This window comes from Dermacentor andersoni, chromosome 11 (genome assembly GCF_023375885.2).
Source record: "Dermacentor andersoni chromosome 11, qqDerAnde1_hic_scaffold, whole genome shotgun sequence".
Taxonomy (NCBI): domain Eukaryota; kingdom Metazoa; phylum Arthropoda; class Arachnida; order Ixodida; family Ixodidae; genus Dermacentor; species Dermacentor andersoni.
The window spans coordinates 80,082,768-80,110,231 of NC_092824.1; the positions used below are offsets into that span (position 1 = coordinate 80,082,768).

At 46.5% G+C, this 27,464-nt stretch overlaps 1 protein-coding gene across 1 annotated transcript in view; it reads right to left on the reverse strand.

Annotated features, from left to right (window-relative positions):
- Nucleotides 1–6,993: 6,993 nt before the first annotated feature.
- Nucleotides 6,994–27,464, reverse strand: part of LOC126518048 (QRFP-like peptide receptor) — a 104,121-nt gene continuing 83,650 nt past the window's right edge. Inside the window, exons 2-6 of the mRNA XM_050167904.3 lie at nt 21,688–22,192; nt 18,297–18,420; nt 14,577–14,779; nt 12,830–12,941; nt 6,994–11,339 (exon numbers count right to left, since the gene is read on the reverse strand). Coding sequence (XP_050023861.1) covers nt 11,001–11,339; nt 12,830–12,941; nt 14,577–14,779; nt 18,297–18,420; nt 21,688–22,097 — 1,188 coding nt within the window. The 5' untranslated portion in view covers nt 22,098–22,192 and the 3' untranslated portion in view covers nt 6,994–11,000. The remainder of the gene's footprint in view (nt 11,340–12,829; nt 12,942–14,576; nt 14,780–18,296; nt 18,421–21,687; nt 22,193–27,464) is intronic.

A 27,464-nucleotide genomic window follows, 5' to 3' on the forward strand; every position in this document is an offset into this window, starting at 1 on the left:
ATCATCAGCAGCCGGAGTGCACGTTAAGAACGTACCGACTGGGAGCTCTTAGTGCCAGATTGGGCAAGCGATGTTTGCTTGGACGAGTTAAGATTCTGACGCTGCAATAGGGCGTCGTGCTTTTAGAGCATGCATTTCGGCTGCACGTGCTCCTTTCGGCTCGTCGTTCACGCGGTCCGCGAAGCCCGGCATGAAAACGTTGATTGCACTAAGTGCATATACCTTGCTTGCATTCGCCCGTAACAGCCATCTCCGGAACATATCTTGCACTGAGAGACAAACAAACATCCATCTGATGCCACCAGGTAGTAGCCAGGAACGTCCCGGACGCTAGGCTCATGGGATTCAGAGCACTCGCGTTCAACCCACGTCTTTCTGCGTGTCATTCCAGGAATTACGTACACTATATGCATTAGAGCGAAAGGAACCACGTGCCCGATCGCTGGTTAAGCCTAAGGCAAATATGGGCATGCGTGTGGGAGCGCGTGTAGACTCTAATGTCCTGCGAATAAGGGTGGATATAAATTTTGCAGATCCCACGCAGTACTGGAATCGGTGTTATACGAAGCATTCTGCAGGTAGTTAGTTGGCTCTACGGAATCGTTCGAGGTTCTGCGGAGCGCTACTACATGGCTTAACGTGTTTGTGTAAGGCGAGAAATAACGCGTGTGTCGTGGAAAGTTCGTGCGATGACAGCAGTAACATGATGATGACGGCAGCGCACGGAGACGCCTTCTGACTTGCTAGACAAGCAGAACAGAGAGAGATAAAGAGAGGGAGAGAAAAAAGCAAAGGAAAGACAGGGAGGTTAACCAGAGATTATCTCCGGGGTGGCTAACCTGTACTGGGGGAGGGGCAAAGGGTGCTGGCGTGGACACTTCGGCCTGAAGATTGTAATGTTTAAGGCGACGTGTTCCCGTCGCACTTTCCCAGAACCGTTTCCCCTCGTAACACCAGTACAATACGCCTAGTTTGGGATGTCGATCTTTGGCCTCTCCGAAGTATTGGGCAATGTGTCTACGCGTTTTTCCGGAAGCGCTGGATCCCCCGTCCCGCGCGTTAATTGTTATAACTGCCAAAGGGGAGCGCTAGAATTTCCCCGAAGTGCTACAAAGGGCCCTATAGTGGCGGAGTCTGCTATAAGTTCTTAAAGCACCAGCGGGGTCAGTGTTTCTGCTTGCGACTCCTCGCGTCCTGTGAAGCACAGTGCAAGATAACATAACGAAAACTTAGTGCGGGCCAATGCGCAATATGTGCACTGGCTGTCTTCTCCTCGTTCTCGGTCGAAGCTTTATCGTCCTATACATTCTCAAGTATTCATGTCCTTGCAGGCAGGCAGCAAGCAGGCAGCAAGGTGAGAATCTCAGGACTTGTGAGGTCTCGATCCGTCACGTGTGTAGTTTCACTATACAAACTGCGAAGTTTCCAGCTCTGCGCTGTCCAGGGTGCTTTCAGCTGATATTATTGTTGTTGTTATTATTATTATTATTATTAATTATTATTTGTTTTGAACACATATCTACAATTAACAGGAAAGGAAGAGCAACAGGACAAATCTAAAGAATAAAGTAGAACTCAGTACAGATCACACACAGTATAGGGCCAGTCACTGAACGTCATGCTACTGAAAATGTTGAATAAAATAGTTTCGACGCTACAAACGTGAACCTAAGTTAGTTAGCTCTACAAAAGAGAGTAGAGCGATGAGCCTGATCACGTTTAGACGCACAACCACCGGGGTCCAAACATTCGTCGAGTGTCGTACACCGCAGGCGTTTGACACACACACACACACACACCCACACGTACACGCACATACACACGCACTTACACACGCACATACACATACACACGCACTTACACACGCACATACACATACACACGCACATACACACGCACATACACACGCACATACACGCGCACATACACGCGCACATACACGCGCACATACACGCGCACATACACGCGCACATACACGCGCACATACACGCGCACATACACGCGCACATACACACGCACATACACGCGCACATACACGCGCACATACACGCGCACATACACACGCACACACACACGCACATACACACGCACACACACACATACACGCACACACACACGCACACATACACACATGCACACATACACATACACATACACATACACGCACACATACACATACACACACGCACACATACACATACACATACACGCACACATACACATACACACATATACAGACGCATACATATATATATATGTCTGTCTATATATATATATATATATATAAAGCATTCGCGCGTAAACCATCCCGCCTACCACCTACTTTATTACCCTCCCAATTTCTTTTTTTGTTTTTTTGTCGCTGGTTACGCTGAACTCGGCAGCTAACCGAAGATAGAACATCAAGGTATGATCACCCCCACCGCAGTATGAAGACGCATAAAAGTTGTTCCGCACTGATCAGCTGCGGGTATGCGTTTAAGGCACAACAGTTAACTAACTCTTGTGCCGATGCATACATTTCGCGAGCTCAGAACAATGGCTGGAACATTTTCCTTACGTAGCGTGCAGAGGGACGATGTCCCACGGCAATGAATAGGCGTAGTGTGCCGCCCATTGAGTATAGTTTGTGCTGGCGTAGGCAATCCACGAAACCGGAGATTGAATTTAGGCGCGCTGGGCCGATAAATGGAGGCGCTCCGTAGGGGTAGATAGGACTGCGTACTTACGAGGTGCGTGGGGTGGTTTTGGAACGCTGATCGAGATGTAACGGCATGGATATGAAAGGGGTAGTTGATGAATCGCATTCTGTATAGACGAGTGCTAATAAATTCAGCCTGTTGAGGGGCAGTCAGGCTTCAACGTAATTCCGCACAGGCTGCTGCTGCTGCTTCGGCGTGCGGTGAAATTGTAAAATCCGTCTCAACGTCTTCACCACATCTGCGCATTCAACTTATCTTATTTTGTTATAGCGCAAGCTTCACACGGACATCTGACACACACAGATCTTGACACGGATCTGACACACACAGCGCTGTGTGTCAGATGTGCCTTCTGAAACGATAAGTGCCTTCGAAACGATAAGTCGATGAGGATATTCCTCATCGACTTATCGTTTCAAAGCATTCTGGTAATGCTGAAACTCGCGTAAAGACCGCTTTCAAGCTGTACTGTCAGATTCGGTGGTTGTAATAATGCTAATTTGGCTTCATAATCGCTCGTCAGAGTAAAGCTTAATTGTTATCTTACGTTGCCATCTTTAGCTATTAGAGCGCTCGAGCGAGCAGTCAAGTATGCCCATAATGTTTACGTCAACGAATTACTATACGTTGACTATTTGGTTAGGATCAACGATGCACGCATCGGTTCCGCGCAGTATTATTTCGTTCGAGCAAAACGAATTAAAGAGAGTCGTACGTTCCTTCCGTATACGCGTAGACCGGAGCCTCCATTTGTGACTCGACGGTGGCAGTTAAGTTAGGTTCTAGCTTTTAACGCGCGTCACCGCGGTTGCGGTGCTACTCGTAATGCTGGAACCATGCATGAAGCGCCTTCTTTATAACCTCTGCCCGAGGATAATAAAGGCACCCAAGGGGGCTCCATTGTGTGTTAGTCACAACCATACGATGTAGGCAACTAAAAGCAGACCGGTAATAATTTGTGTTATTCAATATGTAGAAATAATAAGGTAACTAGTAATGAAAGTGGACGAAAAGATAACTTGCCGCAGGTGAAAGCTGAACGCTCATTGTGCGCGTTAGGCGTGCAACGCTTTACCAGTTCTGCTACCACGGCGCGGCCACCCTACCGTCCTGTCTTTAATACATTTGCGCAACTGTGTACCTGATTAGCCCTATGCGTGTGAGCCGGCGCCGCTCGCTACCGAGGTGACGGAGGAGGACCTTTCTTTCAACCACAGGTGTCATATGGTTCGGGAGCTTTAGGGAACAGGCAGCTTGCTCCCAAAACTCTTGATTGCTGTGCCGTGGCACCGATACTGCCACATTCCAGGTCCTCGCCATGGTACGAGTGAGAAGAACAAGGTTTAGGATGGTAGACAGTTGGGGTAGTTGGTGTTGGGTAGTTGGTGTGCACCCTGTCTGCTTCTGCCTCGAAGTCTCGACAAAAGAATGGGAATTTCTCAACAGCTCTTCTCAGTTCTTCATTGAAACCAGAGCCTGAGAATTCTTATAGCTGAATATGAATAGCTTGGGGGAGTCTTCAGAGGACTAGGATTCACGGTTCTTAATATACTTGATGCGATTTAGGCGTCCAGCCGGAAGTCACCGAGGAAAGAACGGTTGGATCGAAACTAATGTCGACGTTATTGGTGTTGCTTCTATAGCCACTCCTGCATTATTGTGTGGCTTGAGAAAAAAATAAACTAGCAGGTGTCCCGGGATTTCCACTAGGCTGTCTCCCATAGAGCGTTGTGCATATGTGGCGCATTTACTCAATATTCGAGGTTTTATTTTTTTTAAATTAAAAACAGATATTAGTGCCAGCATTTCCTTCTATAATTACCCGCGAATTACACTTCCATAATTACCCGTACATACATTACATTTGTATTCGAACATTACATCTTCGGGGGTAGTGACAGGTAGTGACGACCAATCCGGATCATGAGAGTGAAATAATCAGAAGAACAAGAATGGGCTGGGGTGCGTTCGGCAGGCATTCTCAGATCATGAACAGCAGGTTGCCATTATACCTCAAGAGAAAAATGTATAACAGATGTGTCTGACCAGTACTCACCTACGGGGCAGAAACCTGGAGGCTTACGAAAAGGGTTCTACTTAAATTGAGGACGACGCAACGAGCTACAGAAAGAAGAATGGTGGGTGTAACGTTAAGGGATACGAATAGAGCAGATTGGATGAGGGAACAAACGCGAGTTAATGACTTCTTATATTTGAAATCAAGAAAAAGGAATGGGCATGGGCAGGGCATGTAATGAGGAGGGAAGATAATCGGTGGTCATTGAGGGTTACGGACTGGATTCCAAGAGAAGGTAAATGTAGCAGGGGGCGGGAGAAAGTTAGGTGGACGGATGAGATCAAGAAGTTTGCAGGGACAACATGGCCACAATTAGCACATGACCGGGGTAGTTGGAGAAGTATATATATATACCCAAATACCCAAGAAACTGGATGGGGAAACAGCGCCGCGGTAGCTCAATTCGTGGAGCATCGCACGCGAAATGCGAAGGTTGTGGGTTCGGTTCCCACCTGCGGCAAGTTGTTTTTTATCCACTTTAATTTCCATTCATCTATCGTTTCTTTATTTCATTTATTAAGCACAAGTAATTTCCCCTATGTTGTCCTTGGTGTCATTGGCTTCTTATGAAGTTCCATATTTGTGACACTAACAGTGTCTGAATAAGAGGGCTCATCCTCGCCTGGTTGGACTAGCGAAGTAGTGTCTGTGGAATGTCCTGCAACTGTGGAAGGCGTCTCTACCTCGTTGCTAGGCATTCGAGGTGTGGCGTTATGTACTGGGGACTGCATTGGTGGCTTAATGGTCTGTATTATTTGCATCATATGACTCGAAATGATTTGCGCTAAGCAATCAGAGACTGGATATCAATTTATCCATAGCTTTAGCCATTACTTTTTCAACAGCAGAGTCAATTGCTTCTGAGAGATTAAGATCCATGCTTGGAGTGTTGCGCACTGTAACACCAGAGTATCCGAAGGCCCTGTCTTTGATAACTGAAATTGCATCTCTTCGGCAGCAGCGACGGTGGTCGATTATTTCAAGATATTGTGTTTCTTGAGCGCGAGCTGAGCACTTCGAATAGTCTGCTGGGTGTGCTCCCCCACAGAGACAGCACTTTCGAGATTGAGTAGAGCATTCACTTGAAGAATGACCATCCCCACAGGTGCGGCAACGCAAGCTAGACTTACATCCTCCTGCGCTGTGCCCGAATCTCCAACAATTCCAACAAGCCTCTTGCAGTGAAACACGTTGTGGGGCTAGTTGGTGCATAGCTTTCAATAGGTGAACCGTCAGTAGTGACGACACACAAGAAGGAATACAGACAGGACAAGAACTCTTTTGTTAAGTGTGAAGAAGGGGTCGTATACCACATACCGCTGAAGTGTGGAAAAGAGTATATCGGCCAAACTGGGCGATGTATTAATGAATACCTGCGGGAACATAAGCTTTCATTTAAAAATGGATATGGTTCGAACTTGCCGCTTCATTGCAAGGCCTGCGGGAATGAGAATAAGCAAGTATGTCAAGCAAGGCTACATGACACAACAATCGTGTTTAAAAGTAAATATTATGTGGCGCGGGAATTGTTGGAGGCCAACGAGATTAAGAAAAGAGGGGACAACTGTGTCAGCACCCCGTCTCTGAATATATACACGAGTGAAAGCATGTTTTTAGACAAGTTTTAGATTTAGATTAAGCGTGATTCCCTTCATATATATCTTCAGTGTTCTCGCACGTGCGCATTCACATATTCATTGTCCCTCTTTATTCGTTCCCCTCTCCTCATGGCTATATAATCAGCCACCTGTGACTTCAATAAACAGTTGCAAGTAGCGCCTTGTCCTGCCTGTATTCCTTCACTATTGGCGCTTCACCTATTGAAACCAACAAGCCTCCTTCGAACTTCGTCGTCGTCGTTCCAAGTGGATACGCCTTGTGTTCTCACCGGCTACAATTCCTAAATTGCAATATTTGCGGTGAAGTGAACAGCGAAGGCTTAGTTATTGGAATTCTGCTGACTGGGTACCTGTTCTATTTAATTGTTTGCACATGTAATGTCCAGCTGTTCGAGTAATTTAGCTCGAGGACCAGAATAGTGTTTGTGGCCGCAGAAGATCTTAAGAACGTCTGTACGATAAAAAATATCCCCGGTGTATTCTAATGCCTGTCAAAGTGGTATTGCTGACACGAATGAATGAATGAATGAATTATTTTACAACACAGCAAAAGCAAACATTTTGATCAGTACGCCAGTTTCAATAATATAGAGAGTTGGACCCTGTGAAAGGTTTTATTCTGCGACTCACGCCGCCGATTCCGCGCGCGTTGTTTCTTTGCCAGTCAGCGTCATTTCCGGGTGGCCAGTGAACATATCGGGTAAACACAAACAACGGAGGTGTCTTTGGGATTGTGGTCAGACACGGTGTTCTGAGACAGTTGAAACAGTTTGTTTTTTCTTTTTTCGAGTAGATTCAAACACGCGATATGACACAAACACATATATCAAGGGTGACAGACACTTTCTTATACCTGTGGTGCTCACAAGAAATACACAAACTTTGTTAGTTTACACATTGGAAAAGCTTCTCCACGAAGCCTGACAGCCTCAACAGGTTTCGTCAGGTTTCTCGCTTTAGGACTCTCCATACGGCTGCACAATGAAGCCATCCAAGGCTGCATATCACGTCGTAGCGGGCGTCACATGAGGACCAATTTGCTCTGCTTACAGAGATATATCAAACGAAATGAAGGCATGGTAGCTGAAATTTCGGGGTAATGTCGATGGAAGGCAGCGGTACGAATGGAAGTACTTCGTTTTGGTGTTGGGGCGTTGGAGAATATGTTACAGTAAAGTCTAAAACATTAGTCTAATGATACACATCAGCCATGCCCTTTATGACAAAGCACACGTTTCGCGTGGCACTTCCTTTTCTTTCGTCGCTGGCTTCATTGTTTCAGCCCCCTTGATACGCACATACTGTTCTTACAGCCTACCGCGCAAACAGTTCCATATTTACCTACATGTTGAGCATGTTTAAAACTCACGCACACATCCCCGCACATCTAATACTGTAGAGGTAGGTGATGCATGCAAACAAGGCGCATTATTTTCAGTAGAGATGAGAACTATCAATCTATTATCATATCATGACATTTCTTTATGATGGATCGGTATTGTGAGAAATATAATGAATAAGCACTAGCACGAAGACATGCGGTACCTTTACGCTTTACACTTGATTTACAAGTGTAATCAAGTACACTTGATCTACAAGTGCACTTGATTACCTTACACTTGATTTTTGAAATGAACTAGCTCGCCGTAAAACTTTATTTGGCTCGATGCTTGAGCAAATATTCCCGAGTGTCTTTGGAGCTTCGTTATGCAGAGATATACGTACAGATGGAATAACAGGATGCACTGTTGTTTCTAGTTCAGAAAAGGCGATGTTAAATGACATATTTCTCGGTGAAAAACATGTTTTCACATGTTATCAATTTGACTAAAAGGGCTATTTCAAGTACCACGCGTATATACGCATAGGATTATAGTTGCAAATAATGCCGTAAAGTATGAGAGGCAATCTTTGCGACAACCGACCGTTCTTGAGTGTAGTCGTCCTGATCTTCTCTGTGATACACTTTATTCATGTAACAGACACGCAGCTTAAAGAATCGGCTTCATATTTAATTCGTTAGTAGGCCTGCTATACAGCTTCCGATTCGTGGCCCGCTAAAAGGATGGTTTAATAGGCGTACTATAAGTTATCGCCGCTTTCAATATAATCTTTTCCAAACCCCCCGCTAAATTTTCTGCACAATAGTCGAATTTGAAGGCACCTTGCGGCGCCCTTTCCAGCGCAATTGATAGTTTATTTTGTTGTCCACTTCTTGTTTTTGTCACCCAGTACTCCCACGATAAAAGCCTGTTGAACTACCTGGCCTTCCGCCCTATCAAGTTCATTCAGAATATCAATAGTTTGAAAACGGTCAGTGCCGTAACTTGTAGTAAACCTTCGTTTCTTTATGACTAGCTGGCTTCAATTTTTCAATTTCAACATCTGGGGCAAAAGAACGCTTCCTTCTGTGAATATTGCTAATAAGCTGCTAATCTGTGCGCATGACGCATTATGTCCACCACAAGATAATACTGCACTGCCACATAAATTGTCCTTTTATCTCTTTCGGTCTCCAACAAAAGGTTATCACGACTAATACGCGTGACCTAAAGAGAAGTTGAATGTGAAAAACCTTTCAGCGAATATCTTTAACTGCATTCAAGCAATGTTTGTCATTGAACATATACCGTTATTCGAGGTGTATGCGCTTGACCATCAACGCGCCAGCAACAACGGGACGGAGTACAGTTCGCGAGGACGTGTAGACGCTCCGGTGGGAGAGTTCACCACGAACCATCATGACTGAGAGCGACAACCAACACAACTCGACATAATACTTTAAGACAGATCTGCGCGCGCCGATTCACATGTTTCCTCTCTGTTCAGTGATGCACAGCCTGCACCACTGTGTGTGTTGTCACGGCCACAGTCTTGTAGGGGCGATGAGAGTAGGGAGGAGGGGGGCACGTTGACTCACGTCAAGTTCATACATACACACTTTACTACAGCTGCGCCGGTCGACACTCGTCAGTTGAGCAACTAATCCTACGTGAAGGACAAGTCTGTTTGAGCACAGAGACATACAGAAGTGAACGAATCGCGCTTGACGGTCGCTTGGTGCCTCAGGCTTCACAAAATAAAAGCCTCGGATGTACCAGTTCACACATGTCCTTCCTGCCCACGCAGAAGTCACACAAGCCCAGCATTTGTAACTTCAGTCAGTCATGCAGCCGCGTCTTTTCTAGGCAACGTCCCATGAGTAGTAGGGCTGGCAACAGTAGACTCACAGGGACACGGGTGGTGTCTTTGGTCGAAAGATAAGATGACGATAAAAACAGGACTCTCTAATCAATGGAGTCGTGTCGATAAGAATAAAAAAAACACCATAAGTAACACCTTATATACACCGATGAGGCTTGTTTCCAGTACGTGCAGGAATGCAGTCTTCCACTCGATGTATATCACTTTCTGACGAACACTGCAACGTTTCCAGAAGCGTGCGAAGTCTTGCAAACCGTGTTTTGCGGATCTTGCTCTACCGAGATTCCAATCTCCATGGCGACAAAGCGCGGAGACTCACACCGGGCCATTTAGTGTAGTCCAGGCAAACTAAACGGGAAAAAAGGGGGAGAGGGGGAGTGGTGGCGGACGGTGGTCGGTGCACCGATGTCACTGTGAAGTTTTCTCTTAAGGTGATGTGAATACACACAGCTATTTCGAAACCTTGCTGCGCAGAAACCGAAGAACAAAACTGGGTTCTGCGACAAACGCTAAACAGGTGTCCTTTGGATGTCGTTCTTGCGTGTCGGATGTTAGCCAATGTGAAAAATTCCGTCGATGCTATTTTTTAGCACTACGAAAAGTTTATTTCACACATCAGTGTTCTTTCTTTCGCGCTTTCCTTACCAGTAGCAAAAAAAAAATAAAATAAAGCACAAATTTGCTCCCGGTCCTCACTACCAGCTAGAGTGGTAAGCTTCTCACACGGTGTGAAGTAGCTTCCTGTATTTTTCCATAAGAAGTCGCTTAATTCAAGGTGAAGGTGTGATTCTTTCTGTAGACGCATTTGTCCAGATTATACAGAAGATCGGGTGCCAACGCCATAAAGACTTGCACAACTCCATGCTCGGAAAGCTCACAACGTCGATTGTCTTTGACGCGAGGGAGCCACAAGTATCCGTTTGTTTTGTTTTTCTCCTCTGATGTGACTGATGCTTCAAAAGGAGTGACTCGAGGCAATTGTGCGCCTCCTCTATGTTCCGAGGCGCTGCCGTTTCTGTCGTTTTGTCTGTGAGTGATCTTGGTAACAGAGACACGACAATGAGTTAATTCGGCAGAATGCTTTCGCGGTCGCTTGAAGGGCGTCTCTTTAGTCGATTCGTGCCCTACGTCGCGGACACGAGCTGGGTTAGTTCATGTGGCACTGTCGAGAAACTAACAGCGCTTTCTCCGCTCTGTTCGTGCTGTTACGTTTCAAGGCACATCGCTCCTCGTGCCTTTCGTTTCCGGTTTGCGCGGAGCGTCGACGGCACTCCTCGATTTCTTCTTTTTCCCCACCGCTCGTTATCCATTCGTGGCGGACAGGGCGATGGTTCCGGGCGCGGCACCGCAGTTGCTCGTCCAGCGGATGCACCGGATGCCCGGCTGCGGGGGCTGGCGTCACGTGACGTAAGTCGCCGAGCGTCCCATGCTCAGGCTGGTGGTCCTCGTTCGGCTCAGGCGCAACGTGGTGCCCCGCTGCGGCGCGCCGCCCTGGCGCAGGCAGCCCAGCAGGGCGTCCCGGAAGGAGACCCGGAAGGAGCGCGACATGAAGCCGTACACGAGCGGGTTCACGCAGCTGTTGAGGTACGACAGCAGGTGGAAGCAGGTGCGCAGCGGCTTCAGGTAGGAGTAGTTGAGCGCCGAGACGCTGCCGAACGCCGTCAGCACGTTCAGGATCAAGATGGGGGCCCAGCAGAGGACGAACAGGGACACCACCAGGATCAGCATCTTGATCACCTGCGGAGGAGGAGCGGCGCGGACACATTGGGTCGCGATGGCTGGTCTTATGGGCGATGAACGAAAGAAAAAGAAAATGACATTCATGAATGTGTCAAGCAATCATACATCGACGCAAGCACAATGACACGGTGTGCGAGAGTTTCTGCCGGAGTAGCGTCACAAAGCGGATGTGTAGAACTATGCCTTGACCGGGTTTTTTTCTCCTTGTTGTCTGCCACCCGGCTTTCTTGCAAGTATAACTGGAGGAAGCGATTGCTCGCTGCTCGTGCTTTGTTGCACTCACAGTGGCAGCAAATGAAGTGCCGAAATCTTTCCTTCGTGCGTGCTATGAATAATAATCGAGTAACTTCTGCGGAGATCCGCAGGGCACATGACATTTTTTTCTTTTTTCGTTCGCTTATTATTTCATGATTAGTCGTGCGCGCAGCTCACGCGCTGCTGCATTCATATGCACGTGGCTTGAACACCGAAACCTCGGTAACGAGGACAATTGGTCGCTATATTTCGATGGACTTACTCAAGGCTACACGTAATATTACCCCCATGCATGCTGCTTTTTAGGATAAGTCTAGCAGGCAGCATCGACACGTTGCATTTTTTTTATTGTATGACCTGTTCTATTTCGTATAAATAACGTTTTTTATGACTATTACACGCTTACTGCTGTAGGCCTCGCGTTTTCTCATTATTTCCTTCGAAGCTATGCATAGTGGCCATAACCTTGTAGGCACTTGTGAACAACCACTGTTAGCCTTCTGTTATGGCGGCCGTTTGACATATCGTGAGGCAGTCGCAAATTCAGGCTTAATATTATGTTTAATCTGCACGAAATTCATCGCTTTGCATGTAGACAGCACGTATATCCTCATGCCTCCCCCTCCCCTCCTCTTCCCTCCCCGTCTTCTCTCTCTTTATTGCTAGCTATATACTCTGAAATTATTACTTTTTTGTCTACACTTCCGTTTCTTGCTTCCATTCGGCCCCAAGTAACAGACGTTTATCTCCATGTTTGTAGAAGGCATTGCCTTTATCTGGTCCGGAGAGATAATAGACATTGTATAAATAATTCGTGAGCCGCTATGCAAAGGAACAAATAAGTCGGTCGCAGGAGCCAGTTGTCCTTCAGAGCTGTAGCAAGACCCCGGTGGCTCTCTATTGATGGTGGTCGAATCCATAGCCCCCCATAACTTGCCGCTTGTGCGTCCCAGTTGTGGCTGGGAGTCACCTTAACAAACGCCTTCACTCGGCATCGGAATGATGTACAGTGCCTTGTGCAACTTTTGTGAATACGACGGGACCATAGTAAATATGTATCCTCAGCTTTTGAGGGCGAGGGGGAGACATTGCTTGCTGCTTCACTGCCGGACGATGGAGCGCTCTCTCAAAAAAATTTCTGCATAAAGAATAAAGTCTAAATGCCCACAGAACCACATCACTACATTCTGGCGAGCCAAATTATAAAGCCTTCACCAGCTTGCGTGCTCTACCTGTTTGACGGTGTCTTCGTCAGCTCTCGACGGCTTGCCCAGAAACCTCTTGTCACCGTTGACGCTGAAGCCCTGCTTGCCCGGAGCCTTCTCCAGCATCTCTGTACAAGCACTGCGGAATGATACAGCAACACACACACTATATGCTAAGAGGCTGCAACCACTGACCGCGTAACGAAGCCACTCGCGAGGCAGGTATACGGCTCAGGCTTTTATATTGCATTAATCGATGATCGCTGAGAGCATTGAATAACCCGAATGTTGCGTGAATATGAGAGCGTGATAGACATGATTCCGCAGAGTAAATAGCTCGCTCGATCGCACTCAGATTTCACCAACACGGAAAGGTTTTGCTGCGCATTCGGTTTAATGCCACGTTTTCGTGCACGGGATGAGAATTTGCCGAAAATAAATCGGAATGGGTGTCGTGGGTAGCGGCGGTAGACAAAACAAGAGACATATCCGCAGGAACGTAAAATGATGGCACCATTTCTCAGGGTAACCTCGGAAGAAGGCATGCGCCTTGTTTCGGTCTATTGGCGATAAGCGGCAAGACCATTCCTGCTGCTGCGAATTCATTTCTTTCTGAATTACTGCCCACGAGACGTAGGTACGACTTACTTCGATGGAACTGGGAAGGTAATGCAGCCGAACCTTCTATTGGACTGGGCACACCGAGAAATGCCACCTATTCGCGAAATTTTAACGCTATGAGGTAAGCGATCTAGCGGAAGAGAACTGTGAGCACGGGCGCTTTCATTTACGGAACCTTCAACAAGTGCTTCCGGAAGTAAGATCTCCTTATCTAATGTGGTATTTTTGGGTATGACACAATTAGTGATTTCCTCTACGATATATAAGGAATAGAAATTCAGCACCGTAGGGTCGCAGTAATGGAATAATTTCGAATTGCCCCTGTCAAGCTCTAGAATATTAGTTTGCTGTTTTAATATGATATGGTGTCTGGTATCCTACACCACACTACACACTACATTACACTGTAGGTGTCCTTACCCTAGTATCATTACACTGGTATCCTTACACGGTAGCTGCAGTAGAAAAGTATTGAGCACCCATTTTTGCCAAGACAGTTTAGTTTGCGAGTAAGTGGACAGCTTTTTTTTCCCTCGATGATCAACTCCCATTAGCTTTGTCTTTATGAACCAGGTACGTCTGTTGCTCTATCTCCTTCAAGGCAGCGCTTGAATGAAAATGTAAATTTGGATTTCCTGAGGTGGATGAAAACAAGGGTGCTGAGACAAGTTTAGAAAAGTAATTTCTGTCTCCTATTTCCGTCCATTTCATAAAAAAAACTCGCTAAAGGTTTCCGTACCATATAAAGGCTATCATTACGATCGCACTGAAACAGTTAAAGTAACCGCGGATAGTGAAGAGCACAGCGCATAGACGCGTAGCATAGAGAGCGCTAAAAGACAATATGACACCTACAGAGAAGCAAAAAAAACGCGCTTTCTTTTCCCTGAACCGGTCCGTTTTGTATCCCCGCCTTTGTTACGACACCCAGCAAAATAGCCGGCCAGTCAGTTCCGGAAACAGATAACGCACCTAGAACATAAAGTGCTCCGCCTCAGACGCTCTATGCGTAGTGTACCTCCTTGAAATCGTGACCTCAAGACACCATTTGCACTTACATCTGAGTACTTTTTTCCACCAAAGCCGAACCTTTACTTCGGTAATCACGAGTTGCACAGCCGTAGTGCTTCTTTTGCAGGCACTGTATACTTACGAGCCAGAGGTGAGATGCGCTCTCTCGCGCACCACCATCCACAGCTGGGCGCAGATCTTGGCGTACGCGTATCCCATGACCAGGGTCGGTATGCAGAGCACCAGGATGAGCATGTAGATCTCGAAGGAACGCCACGCACCGGGGCTGGCCTCGTCCCGCATGCACCAGTAGGCTCGCCGCCGCAGGCCCATCTCCACGTGAACCTATAGGAGGCGGACAAGTCGCAGAGGGCGCCATTAAGAGGCCCTTGCACAGTGACTTTCACGGAGGAACATTTCTTCTTTCCATAGTAAAACATCCAGAAGACTGAGTCTTCTGGATGGAGTGAGACACCTGGGCTGCTCAAGCATTGACGTCGTCAACAGAATGACCAGGTGGAAATCGAACTTCCAATTTATACACCCCCCCTAGCTCTACTTCGCATCGTACCCTGCTTCAGTAATACAATGGTTGCGAGCTGCAGGGGGACCTATAGCTTTGCAACAGCTAGATCCACCTGTCAAATAGCGCCTCTCTGTTAAGTATAGCAGAGACTGAAGCCCGTGAAGAATGCCCGTGAAATCCGCCCTGCGTCAGAAAACGCACGATGCGACAAGAGCTGGGCGCTGAAGGACTTGCAAGAGAGGCCGCCAGAGATGTACCGTGGAAAAGATTTGATCGTGCCTGGAGATTCAAGGTGTTATTTTCTAAGATCTCCTGACTGGCGTAATATTTTCTTTCATTCTTAAAATCGCTTGTTTTGCATAGAGGTGCTCTCCGCTTTCATCTCTGCCAAAGCCTAATGAAACATGTCATAGTCTCCAGTGGGACTGTTTTATATTTCTTTTATTTTGTTCAATACGTGCCAAACATACTACGCTGTGCCCGTCAAGCGTAAAAAACAAACAAACAGAAAACCAATACGGTATTTCGCGTTGGATGACACCCGAGCATTTCCTGTCATTATTGATGCGTTGAAAATTTGAGGAATCGGATCGGCAGGATGAACAGCAAACAGTGGTGTTTGCAGAGTCAATCTAAAAAGCATGCTTCACGAGCACTTCAAGCGACCATAGAGACCATAGGCTATTGAAGCCAGTAGCCATTAAAAGCCGACCCAGAATCTCGGCTGGCTCCACCATGAGCCCATTCAATGCAGGTAATGAAACTTTGAGATAACAAACTCCGTCAGCATGCGACAAAAATTCAAACGCAACAGCTGTATAAGGCACTGTAGAACTTCGTCTTGCAAAAACAAAAAGAAAGCACATTACGAGTTATACGGAAGTTCTAATTAACGCATTTTTTTTCTTTTCCGCAGCACTAGTGCTAGCGACTTGAGCGGGTGTCTTACATCACGGCTTCATACGATTCGCTCATCCATTCGATCGATGCGCGCCGCCTCGTATATTTCTTGTATATTTATTTGTTTCTACCCGCGATTACGCCGCACATTTCGGCGTGGCGTTTCCCCACGTGATTTCACTGCCAGCACCATTACTTGGTAAAAATCTCCGATCAATAGGCACAGCGCTTGCATCACAAAGGCACTGGCGACGTGCTGTGGCGAGATGTCTGAGCGCTCCAAAGGGAAAAGAATCATCGCTTTTGCACGAATTTTCAAGCTTACAGTGATGGCAATAGAGGATTCGCTAAGTCCTACATGACTGCGACATATATCCTTCGCAACGCGTGCATGCACTAAGACATGTTCAGACTGATCATAAGGTGTAGGTTCCTATACTGCGTTTACATTTGTCTTGTTGATTAACCTTCTAGCCGTTCGCATCTCATATGTGTGATCCTTCTCGATATTTTTTCGGTCTGAGTACTGTGTCTTAAAGCAAAAATGTAACAAACGCAACTACGGAAGATGCGCAGAACGTCTCTGTTGAAGCACGCTCCACTCCATTGTTAGGACACGTGCTCACAGGCAGTTTCCACTTTTTTTTTTCGTTTCCAGTGTCGAAAAGACTTGTGAAATTCCTAATATCTTTTTGTTCTTAGTACTAAATAGGAACATTATGAAGAGCACATGACAACGACTAGCAAAGTGCTGAATAGAACAGACTTGGATTTCATCGAGCGAAAGAAGACGATTCTCATTGACAAAATTATCATTAGCTCTAGATTGTTGTCATGAAACTAGGTAAAATAATATGAGTGAGCTGACATGTTAGATAGGGATTAGGCATCTGTTCTTGCTTTCGGAAATCCAGGTATGTTTGGGGGATATGCGAAGAGGGCGAACTCAATCTGTTCCTACGTAACGCAAGTCAATGTTATCCGACTAAACTAACACTCTCCCTCACAAAAAATAAAGATGAAATGCCAGAAGGAGAAATCATTGCCGTATGTCGCCTTCTCAAGGAATTTTTTATAAATTTTCAAAACCAGAACCACATCGGGACGTCAAACAACAAGGGTGTTCTAGAGTATGTGCCTGCCTTATTGAGTTAGAGCTATTGGCAATGCCCTGAAATACACAGATCCTTCCTAGAACGCGACGGATCGCTCCAGTAGCTTTCGTAGGCTCGTTTTAAGCCTAGGCTTGAAACGTTCAAATAAAGAATCCAAGCAGTTTCTTTTGATAACGGCCGTTTACTGAGGCGTTAGCTAGCAAACATACAACGCCGCAACACGAAAGTTCTGTGGTGGAATTTTTCAATTAGGCGTACGCTCTCCTAAGCCCTTTCCGATTATTTAAACATCGCCGAAAGGAATACTTTCTTTTGCACATGTGAATTGTGTGTATGAAAAAGGAACATTAAGGAACTTCGAAACGAACATTTGGGCGTTCCGTTAGCACTACACTGTAAAAGGTAACGAACATGAAAAATGTGAACAAAGATAGACGCCAGAATTGTGATAAGTGCTACTATTGATTACACAGACCTGTAAAGAATAGAGGAAAAAATGAAACATACATGATTAGAAATGTCTCTTGGTCTGGTGAGTGGCAGAGCAGTTTTCATTACTTTTGAAATGAGTATATCCACGAACGGGAATGCGATGTGGCAAGGGTTGGAGTTTGTTGAGAGCTTTCAGTATCGATGTTCTGAGCCGTACGTTTTGCAATCACAGGGAAGCGATGTTTATTGGTACAAAACTATTTCAACACAGACAGGTTACATAAATGATAACATTATTTCATGCTCGTTTCCTCGAATAATTTCCTTGACAGGCTGGTATTCCAAGAAGGTCCTTTACATGATTCGTAAAAATAATAACCTATAGTTACCTCTCAGGCAGAGTGATAATTCGTCAGTAAAGAATACACTTCCCCTCTGCCCCGGAAGTACTGCAGATAAAATAGCTTGAAATTGCGTTGTTCGCAGTTTTGGGCTAATGTCTTTGATGCGACAATCGTCGATGCTCCTCGCATGTTATCAGAATTTCATTTCCATATACGGGATGCCTGACTTACAGTCACCAAGTTTCAAAGCATGGAGAAATCTTGAGTTGAAATCGGACTTATTGTACGCTGCTTGCAGCCAATCGAATAAACCTGCGAAGCTTTGTCTCCTATCGTTAACTAACATTACTGGAGATCCCCTAACATTTAGCAAACGAAAGTCTACAGGAGGTTAGGACAACATATTTGAATGCGTACAATTCATTAGTTTACGGAGCGCGATTTTCAGTGCACAGGAAATGAAGCCACCTAAAGTGCCACCTAAAGTCACATAAAGCCACATAAAATGAAAACCTGCTTAATTTCTTCAATTCTTCAACGCTTACCTGCACGAAGATGATAGGCAGAGCGGTGAGGAACGCCGCCAACCAGATGAAGATGATCACTCGCCTGGCTTGGCTGAAGGTGCAAAGGTAGCGAGAGCGTACAGGGTGGATCACCGCGTAGTACCTGCGTTGACGTTTTCAATTCGCTTAATTCATTTCTGCGGCAGCAATTATGCGGACACTCCGAGCGAAATTTCGTCGTCGGCGTCGCCGTGGGGCCCCGCATATATTTGAGTATATTCATGGCGTCTGCTTATGCAAGCCGTATATGCGGGTTACGTTGCTACGTCATTCAATCACTAAATTTGCTCATACCAGGTCTTAACGGTTTTCACAAAATTATTCCTCAGAATTTTGACGATGGCAGCCCATAAACGATTTCACGAAACATAAAACTCACAGCGCGTGCCTTTCACCTTAAATCTTCTCAGGCTGTTAAATATTAAGCGTGGGAGACAATATCAGTGCTCAAACATGAAAGCGCTTTAATAATACTGGCGCGGCTTATTACGGGCAGCGCAATGGCGCCTGTGCGATGTCATTACAGGTGCTACACGGCGTATTAAAGCGTTTAACGCTGCAAAAAAAAATGTGCATTCGTGTCGGTCGCGTCCGCATTGGTCGGGCACGCGTATGGTTAGAACACCGTCCTAGAACTTCAATCGCTACGCTAAACCCTGCTCTCGCAGTTAGTGCTTCGAACTTCGGGCGAAACTGCCTGTTTTTTTCCATCTTGACTCATCCAATGCCATTAAATTATGGGGTTTTACGTGCCAAAACCACTTTCTGATTATGAGGCACGCCGTGGTGGAGGGCTCCGGAAATTTCGAGCACCTGGGGTTCTTTAACGTGCACCTAAATCTAAGTACCACGGGTGTTTTCGCATTTCGCCTCCATCGAAATGCTGCCGCCGTGGCCGGGATTCGATCCCGCGAACTCGTGCTCAGCAGCCCAACACCATAGCCACTGAGCAACCACGGCGGGTATCCAATGCTATTGCATAACATGCTGGGTGAAGTGAAAGTTGAGGCAATTGCTCACTTGGGATGCTGACAGGCATATATATATATATATAAACTAATATTGGGTACAACTTCATTGACATAGTGCGACAAATAAATTGCTTAGATCACTTCTACTGACGTTGCGTAAAGGAAAACTGAGAAACTTGAACTGATCCTCGGGCTTTAACTTTCTATGACTTGTCGGTATACTTGCTCTATTACTTTAATTGGATTCTTTTGTTGTGTGTGTTTTCAAGTGATGTATCAATCAATGTTATTGAACCGGTCCTGCGATAGTCAATTTGCTGGCCTTTTTTCGGGCGCCTTGTCACGATGTTGCTTTGAACACCTCATGGTTGAAGTAGCCAGTGTCGTCTTCGGCAGCTGTAGAATACCGGTTTGCGCTTCAGCAGCAGTAGCAACTTCTCTGTTTATCTGAAATGTGTATTTCAGTGCGAAGCGTGTTTTAGTAGAATGTTCCAAATAAGAGAATCGCACACTAGATTCGTTTTACCGCGACATAATTTCCCTATTCCCTGCCGCCATATTAACGTTTCCGTATTTCTATCTTTTTGCCATAGTCACACACGTTCGGCTCTGTGAATTTTCACAGAATGCTCAAGGGCTGCCCTCGGCACATCTTGCGCGCAGCGTGATGAACATAACGTTCGGTTTCATCGATTCGGGCAGAAGAACGAATGAACTTTTTCGAAACTTTCAAACAATTACCATCGGCGAAGAATAATTAAACCCTAATGACCAGACTATTCTCGTTAAACGAAATAGTCTAACGACAATAGTCGCTAAGATATTTCCTCAAGCGTATAGTCGTTAAACAATAGTCGTTCAAGCACCTTCCGCAACGTTGTTAGCTGAGCCTGAAACCAACGTGCCTGTCAGCTGCCTTGAGGACAGTCGCTCACTTCGCAGTGGTGCTGAGGTTCGGGGCATCTGCGCCGCTCTTAATACTGCGCGGAGAAGACGACAAGCATCGGATACGTGCGAGTGAAAGGACAAGAGAGTGAGAAGCTGCGCACGTCGTACATGACAGAGGGATCGTGGGTCTCCGCGCACGATCTGTTGTGCAAACAATGGTTGGTAGCGTGCCTGCACTTATACTTGCGTGCCGCCGACGACTGCGAGCCTGTGTTGACAGGCATCCTGTTTACGACAGCGGCTGCAGGAGGCATCGGCTGCGCTCCGTCTGTGAAATTTCTAGCCTGGGCGTAGTACCGTGCAAGACTGCAGTTTGTGCGAATCTGTACGAGCAGTGTCTTTAGGCGTAGTATCACGTATACTTTGACACTAAAACTGGCTCTGCTAATTTTCTCTTACGACGCCAGACATGCTGAATTCCGAGCAGACCGAGAACGCCGGAAGACGAGAAAAAAAAAATAGCGGGGCAAACGAGACAGGAAAGAGGGGCCGCGTAACCTAAAACTATTCCAATATGTTTTTATTCCAATCTGCTGACGTCAATTTTGCGTAACCGCCGACGCAAGCATCGGGCGGTCACCCGCAGGGTTGTCTGAACCGCCCAATCAAATGCTCCCCTCGTTCATAGGAGGTCACTTTTGTTTGCTTGAAAAACGAATAACATTGCCTGCACTGAGCGGCTTGTCTTATCTAATCGGCTCACAAGAGGCGAGGAGCATGCTCAAGGGGAGAGGGATTCGATGGGGCCGCGCCACTGCTCTGAATATCGATAACCGGATGAAGAGGGTGGTGCCGGCGTCTGCGATTGGTCCGCTTTCTTTTACTTAGCTTGCGGTGGCTCATCGACAATCACGGCGGCATGCAACGGAAGCTTAAGAATGACGCTAAAACGGATCCTCAGCAAAAAATAGTTGGCAGAACGAGGTTGTAAACATGCCGAAAGTGCTCGAAAACGTTACGCAGCCAAGCAACAAGCCTTATTCTTGATAGATACTCAACAGTCGACACATTGTCACGAGGAAGTGAGTATTATATCGGGTGAAGAGCTTGTACAAGAAACGAGGCGCGAATACTGACGGATGTGCAGACGCCCTGGCGAAAAATTTACGCAAGTATACTGCATCTATTGCTTCCAGGTGTCTACAGGATCGAATGCTCAACATGGCTCTCCCAATTCTCGCAAACTTCGACGGGTTAGAATGTCAGCCGAAAGTACGCGACCTGCGTTATGCCGGCGAGAGAGAAGGACTGCGCACGAGAACGCAAGCGCGCAGTCTTTCGCTGGCGTTACTTCAAGCGTATTGTGATGGTGCTTATCTATTATATCAGGTAGGATTCGAACCACCGACGAAACCTCGTACCTACAATAGAGCGCAGCGCCACTGTCGATTCGCACACCCGTCCGAGGTAACGCGGAACGAAAAGGGTGACCGACTCAACCTTTTCCTTACCTCTCGATGCTGAGGAAAGTGAGGTTGAGCACAGAGCAGATCATGGACACGTGCTGCACGTACAGGAGCAGCTTGCACCCCAGCTCGCCCAGCGTCCAGGTGTACGAGAACAGCTGGCCGAACTTCACGGGCACGCACAGCAGCACGATCAGCAGGTCCGCCGACGCGAGCGACGCGAGAAACAGGTTCGAAATGGAGCGCATGCGCGGGAACCGCGCCACCGTGTACACTATGAGCAGGTTGCCCACTAGGCCTAACAGGAGCGTGGCGCCGTACACGACGGCCGTCGGGATCAGGTCGGCGAGGTCGAAGCGCCACGCCGACTCCTCGTAGTCGTAGTCCTCGGGGAGGTCGTCTTCGTCGATGATCTGCGGGAGGCCTGCCGACGCGTTGCTTCCATCGGGAGACATTAGAGAAGCGGGCGTCGTTTTCCGCGACGTCGTCTTCCGCACGTCCTTGCTCTGCTACGCGAGAGCGGTGGCTGTCACGGACATGGCGAGGAGACCTGCGCAGAAGACAGTTATGGAACTACGTGTTATGGGACCTTCACGCGTAATTCTCAAGAGAGAGAGAGAGAGAGAGAGAGAGAGAGAGAGAGCAGGGAGAGGAAAGGCAGGGAGGTCAACCAGACGAGCGCCCGGTTCGCTACCCTAAACTGGTGGTAAGGAAAAGGGGGTATAGAAAGAGGGAAACAGGGACAAAGTGAGCACTGAGGGCACGTGGGATGATGCACAGAGACACTATAAGTGGACTCTTAAACCATTGCACTTTTTCAAATTGCAAGATGTGCTCTATAGAGTGATTACGCTTAGAGTTCATTGGCCTTTTTCATCGCCTGGGATGATTGCCCCGTGGCATAAGGTGGGAATAAAGTTACATGCCCGTTTAATGCCGATATATCCATAGCCACTTATGAAATTTATTGTGCACTAGCAATCATTCATTGCTTTCCGGTTGTTGAGTTCGTAACTTGAGATCACATTCGTGGACTGTCTTCGTCCCTGTGCACGTGCCAAGTTGACGGACGGCGTGAGCTGCACACGCTACACACGCTACACACGCCCTAGAAAGATTGTGTTAAAGGGAGCAGACACAACCCTATATAACGAACCGCTCGGGGCTTCCAACAACCTTTCACAGGTCTCTTGTTGCAAAGACTGTTCATCGCATTGCTTTCACTACAGTAGCTCAAGTAGGCTAAGCAAAAGAAAAGCAGTTATCAAACGTTAATTCGAGAGATACTTAAGGCAAGAAGCCGGTAATTGTTTTTTTCGGCACACTTCGTTCGATGGAATGTGCGGCCACAAATGACTTGATGGCGTGTATGTTTATGGCATGCTTAGTGGCAACGCTTTAGATTCGCTAATTATTTAGTTAGGCATTTGGACTTATCGTACATTGAAATTATTGCCCGACTCTTCTAGTTTCTTGCTTGAAATGGCACAACGTAGTGCATTAAAGCCCGCAATGTGGCCACGCTTTTTCGCGCAGAAGTGAGCTGACACGGCCTGCTCCAGGCTTAACTATATCATGCCATTACTTTTAACTAAAGGCCGCCATAACGACGAATTATTCTCAGGGAGAGGGAAGAAAAGTAGCATAAGTTATGAGCAACTTGGTTCACTTGAGAAGTGGAATCCTTGCGCCGGTTTCGTAGAGCCACGATTTTTCGCGGCCGTCTCTTAACGTTCCTTTGAAAATGGAAAGTGCGCGGCTGCAGATGCGAGCAGAAGCGAGAAGAAACGGCGAAGCGACGATGCCATTGTGGGAAGGAGGCACCAAAGGATTGTTGCCTGAAATAACTGTAAGAGCAACAAAGGTCCTTCAAGATAACGAGGCACCCTCCGACTCGTTATCTCGGAGGCGGCCTTTGTGTCTTAGCTGCGTTCGTAGTGTTTCGTACGAGGCCTAGCCTGGCTTCTTCAGCTCTTGTTGAGACGTCCGACAGTCGAGCTCGTCTGAACGGCAAAAACTTTGAAAACTTTGGCGGCCTGTATGCGACAGATGTCGCTGTGCGGTCTTTCGCAGAGCGCACACACCCGAGTGTGCCAGCTCGTAATCGAGTAGAAATGGCTCTAACTGTTTTTTTTTTTTTTTTTTTTTTTTTTGCAATTCCTTTCCCCATGGTTCTCACGTCTGTGGTGCGTCATCCACTTCGCCTTTCTCTTACTCTCATTTGCATAGTCGGGTGAGCACAATGGGTGGCGACTGATGCATGTTCTTTTGAGGACAAACGATAAGAAAAGTAATGTGCTCGTAGACGTCAACTTTGTGCGCGGTTTAAGAAGTTCCTGCTGCCTTCTCGTTTCACGCACGCACGCACATCTATGAAAAGAAAACACGTTGTCGGAGCACGCGAACGCGAATGGAATTACTTTGTGGAAGTGTGCTTTAATGTGCCCAGATTTCAACTTTTGTAGTCTAAATTTTGCTGCCGCGCGTAGGCGGGAAAGCTTTGAAAAAACAATCCGAAATCTTGTATTCGACTTTGTGCTCCGAGATTTGGAATAACCTGCCCCAGAATAACCTGCGTTCTTTTTTTTTTACTTGATTCCAGCGATTTTCTTTTTCGCTTTCTGTCGAACACAGTACATAATCGGCTTCGATCTGTGAAAAGAAGCCTATTGAGTCGGATCATTTGCACTTGAGAGGCGTTGAGGTGAGACGGAAATAATGGAGCTGTTCGAACGCCACGTGGAGGTCAATATTGGCGTACTTGAAGGAAATCATTCTTTTTCTTCCGACGGCATTGTGAATACTCGACACACATTTATTATGGGACGTTATACTTTCGCAACTTCAACACAAGCATTGAACTGAAAAAAAAAAGAAAAACACCGAGAACTTCCTCTCTGCTGATGACGCTACGTACTCAGTGTTGCCATTTCACTCCTCAGGCCTTTTCGAATATCGGTGGCCGATCACTCGTTGGCTGAAAGGTTTTTTTGAGGAAATATATGACCTTCTGCATCGGGTTGGCATTTAAAATAACATACATTCATCCCACATTGGAATGGATGACAAGACTATATTCGACACCTGCGGTACTGAATAAAAAAAAAAAATTGAACACCTTATGTATCTTGCTTCCCGACACGACATACGGCGCAGCCATTTCCTCTCACCTTCTTTCTCTGGTTTCGTCCATTTATTCTTCTTACACCAGTGCCGTATAGCAAACCTGAGTGGGTTTGGTTTAGTTCCCCGCATTTTTCTTACTTGTGACTCTCTCATTCTCCCTTTCTTTCGGTGGTTTTGGTTTCCTTGGCGATGGAATTTTGATTTACTGCTATACAGCGGGACGATTTGCTCGCTGACGATAAGAGACATCAATCTTCAACGACGTTAGTGCGCTTGAAAGATAAGGAAGACACATCGTGAGGAGTTCCTGTCGAATATCTCCGCAAACGGCGTGATACGCTGTTTGGTTCCCTGACGTAAATTACTTCGCAGTCTCTCCTTTCCTGGCCTAAAGTGTGTAGTAACCTTGAAAAAAAAATGTAACTCATACGTGATCACGTGTTTCGTAGCGTCCGCCTGTACAGAAAGGATAACTCTGAAAACAAAGGTTCTTTCGACTACATTTATTCGGGGGATCGCATGGAGAGGTTGAAACCACGTGTACAGAATGTCTCACACTCGATTTCACATCCAGATAAGCTAAGGTGGTGGGTGATGAAAGTTACTGGAAAAAAAAGAAAATGCTGATGAAGAAAGAAAGAAAAGGAAGCAGAGGATGAAGATCCGCCTTTTCTGATCAGAGAGGGAAAAAAAGATATATGGTATGTTATGTGAACGTCAAGATGCAATACGCGAAAATACGCTCAAACGCCAGCGTGACAAAAATGAAAACAAAACGCTACCTCTTCGTACATTGCAGTCACTCGATGGTGGTATACATATTTTTGTTCGATCACCGTAAGGGTTACTTATTACAGCGTGTACGCTCTATTATCGCAGATTATAAAAAAAAATCTCACATAGAGCCCGCAACGGAAGCAGCAAAGTGTTTATGAAATTTATTGTCAACAAAGCCTTATCATTGTGCTAATTTTGTATGAACTTCATAAAGAAACAATCAAAAGTGAATATTGCACCCAAGCACAGTCAGCTGGGAAAGATGCGATTCGAAATAAAAGACTTCACACTGCAATAACAAGAGTAGATATCACAGGATTCGCAAGCCTCCTTGTAGTCTTGATACTTTCATAGAAAGCAAGCTTGGCGTGTCTAAAAAAAAAAAGAAAAGAGAGAGAGAGAGAAAGAGAGAGAGAAATTGCACGATTTTTATCGATAGTGTCGCATCGAGTGTGAACGTGCCTCTTTCGGAGTGCGCAAAAAAAAAAAAGTAGGCAGGTCGGAAAACAAAAGAGAGCACGCAAGTTCAGATAAGGATGGAATTAGGAGATGAGGCTGCGGTTAAGAGCGCTTTCCGGCATTCGACGCTCCTTAAGCTGCTTCGCTCCCTTGAAGATCACAGGCTCAAGCCGCGGATTACGGACCACGCACATAGCGTGCGCAGATTTTCGCAACCACTTATGTTCCCCATTACAACACCATCCGTTACGCGTCAGCTTAGCGGAGGCCTGCAGGGCAGCAGCGCAAACGGCACAGAATCTCATTTCTTTTCTTTTTTCCGGATAGAGAACCGCTTAGCGTACAGTCAGGGATCCAAAGGTAGAAAGCTGATTTCCGTGTCCTGCTACGTGGTGGTTAGAGGGCCCGCAATGCGGTGCACGAGAACATTAGGATTTTTGCATCAATATTAGATGTAGCGGAAAATTAAAAGGAAAGGAATCGATTGGAGGCTACGTTTTACGATGCTCTCTTTAATACAGAGCAGGCAATGCTACGGAGGCTATAGAGAAACAATTATCCTGCAGCTCGCATTCGCCACCAAGGAACCCCGCGCCAGGTGTGGAAGAAAGATAAATACACGTGTCATGTGAATTGCTGTGACATTAAGCCTTCTTATTTATGTGTCACAAGAATATAACACAATTATAAAGGGGAAGCCGTCGCGTATCTGAATCTGCTTATCGACCAATCAGCAGGCTGGCGCATTTCTGCGAACAGCGACCGGAGCGGACGGCTTGCTCTCGCGACCAATTCACAGTATGCAGTACGTGGTAAGCTGGTAGCACAAAGGCGCACAAGTTTATATACTTCTATACACCCTTATTATAGGGCGTATAGAAGATTAAAAGGAAAGGAATCGATTGGAGGCTACGTCTTGCGAATGAACACAATGAGCTAGAACGATAGCTAATGACGTCAATATGCTAACCTCAGATTTTCCGGCCATTTTCAACACATCCGGTAACAGCAGCAACATTTGCAGCGTACTACGAGAAGATAGCTGCAAGAAGAAGATGGATAGAAGTTGTATAGAAAATAAGCCTTCTGCCTTTGGATCCCTCACTGTACGTTAAGCGGCCCTATATCCGGGAAAAAAATGATTCTGTGCCGTTTGCGCTGGTGATCTGAGCAAGCGTCGCTTCTTGCCGTGCTGCGATAGTTTTGTCATAGTGGAGGCTTAATTGTGCCTCTTGGACGAGAAGCCGTCCGAGGCGAGGACAGGCGGCACGCCATCACTTGCATCGAGCATGCCTCTTCGCACTGCCTCTCGCAGGAATATATTGTAAGGCTTGCAACGTAGACATGGAGATGTCCGGTTCCTGTTTCTCCGACAGTGAGCCAATGGACTCTGACAACGACTACACCGTCGTGGAGGGCAGGCGACTGAAGAGAAAATGCCGCAAGACAACCAAAGATGT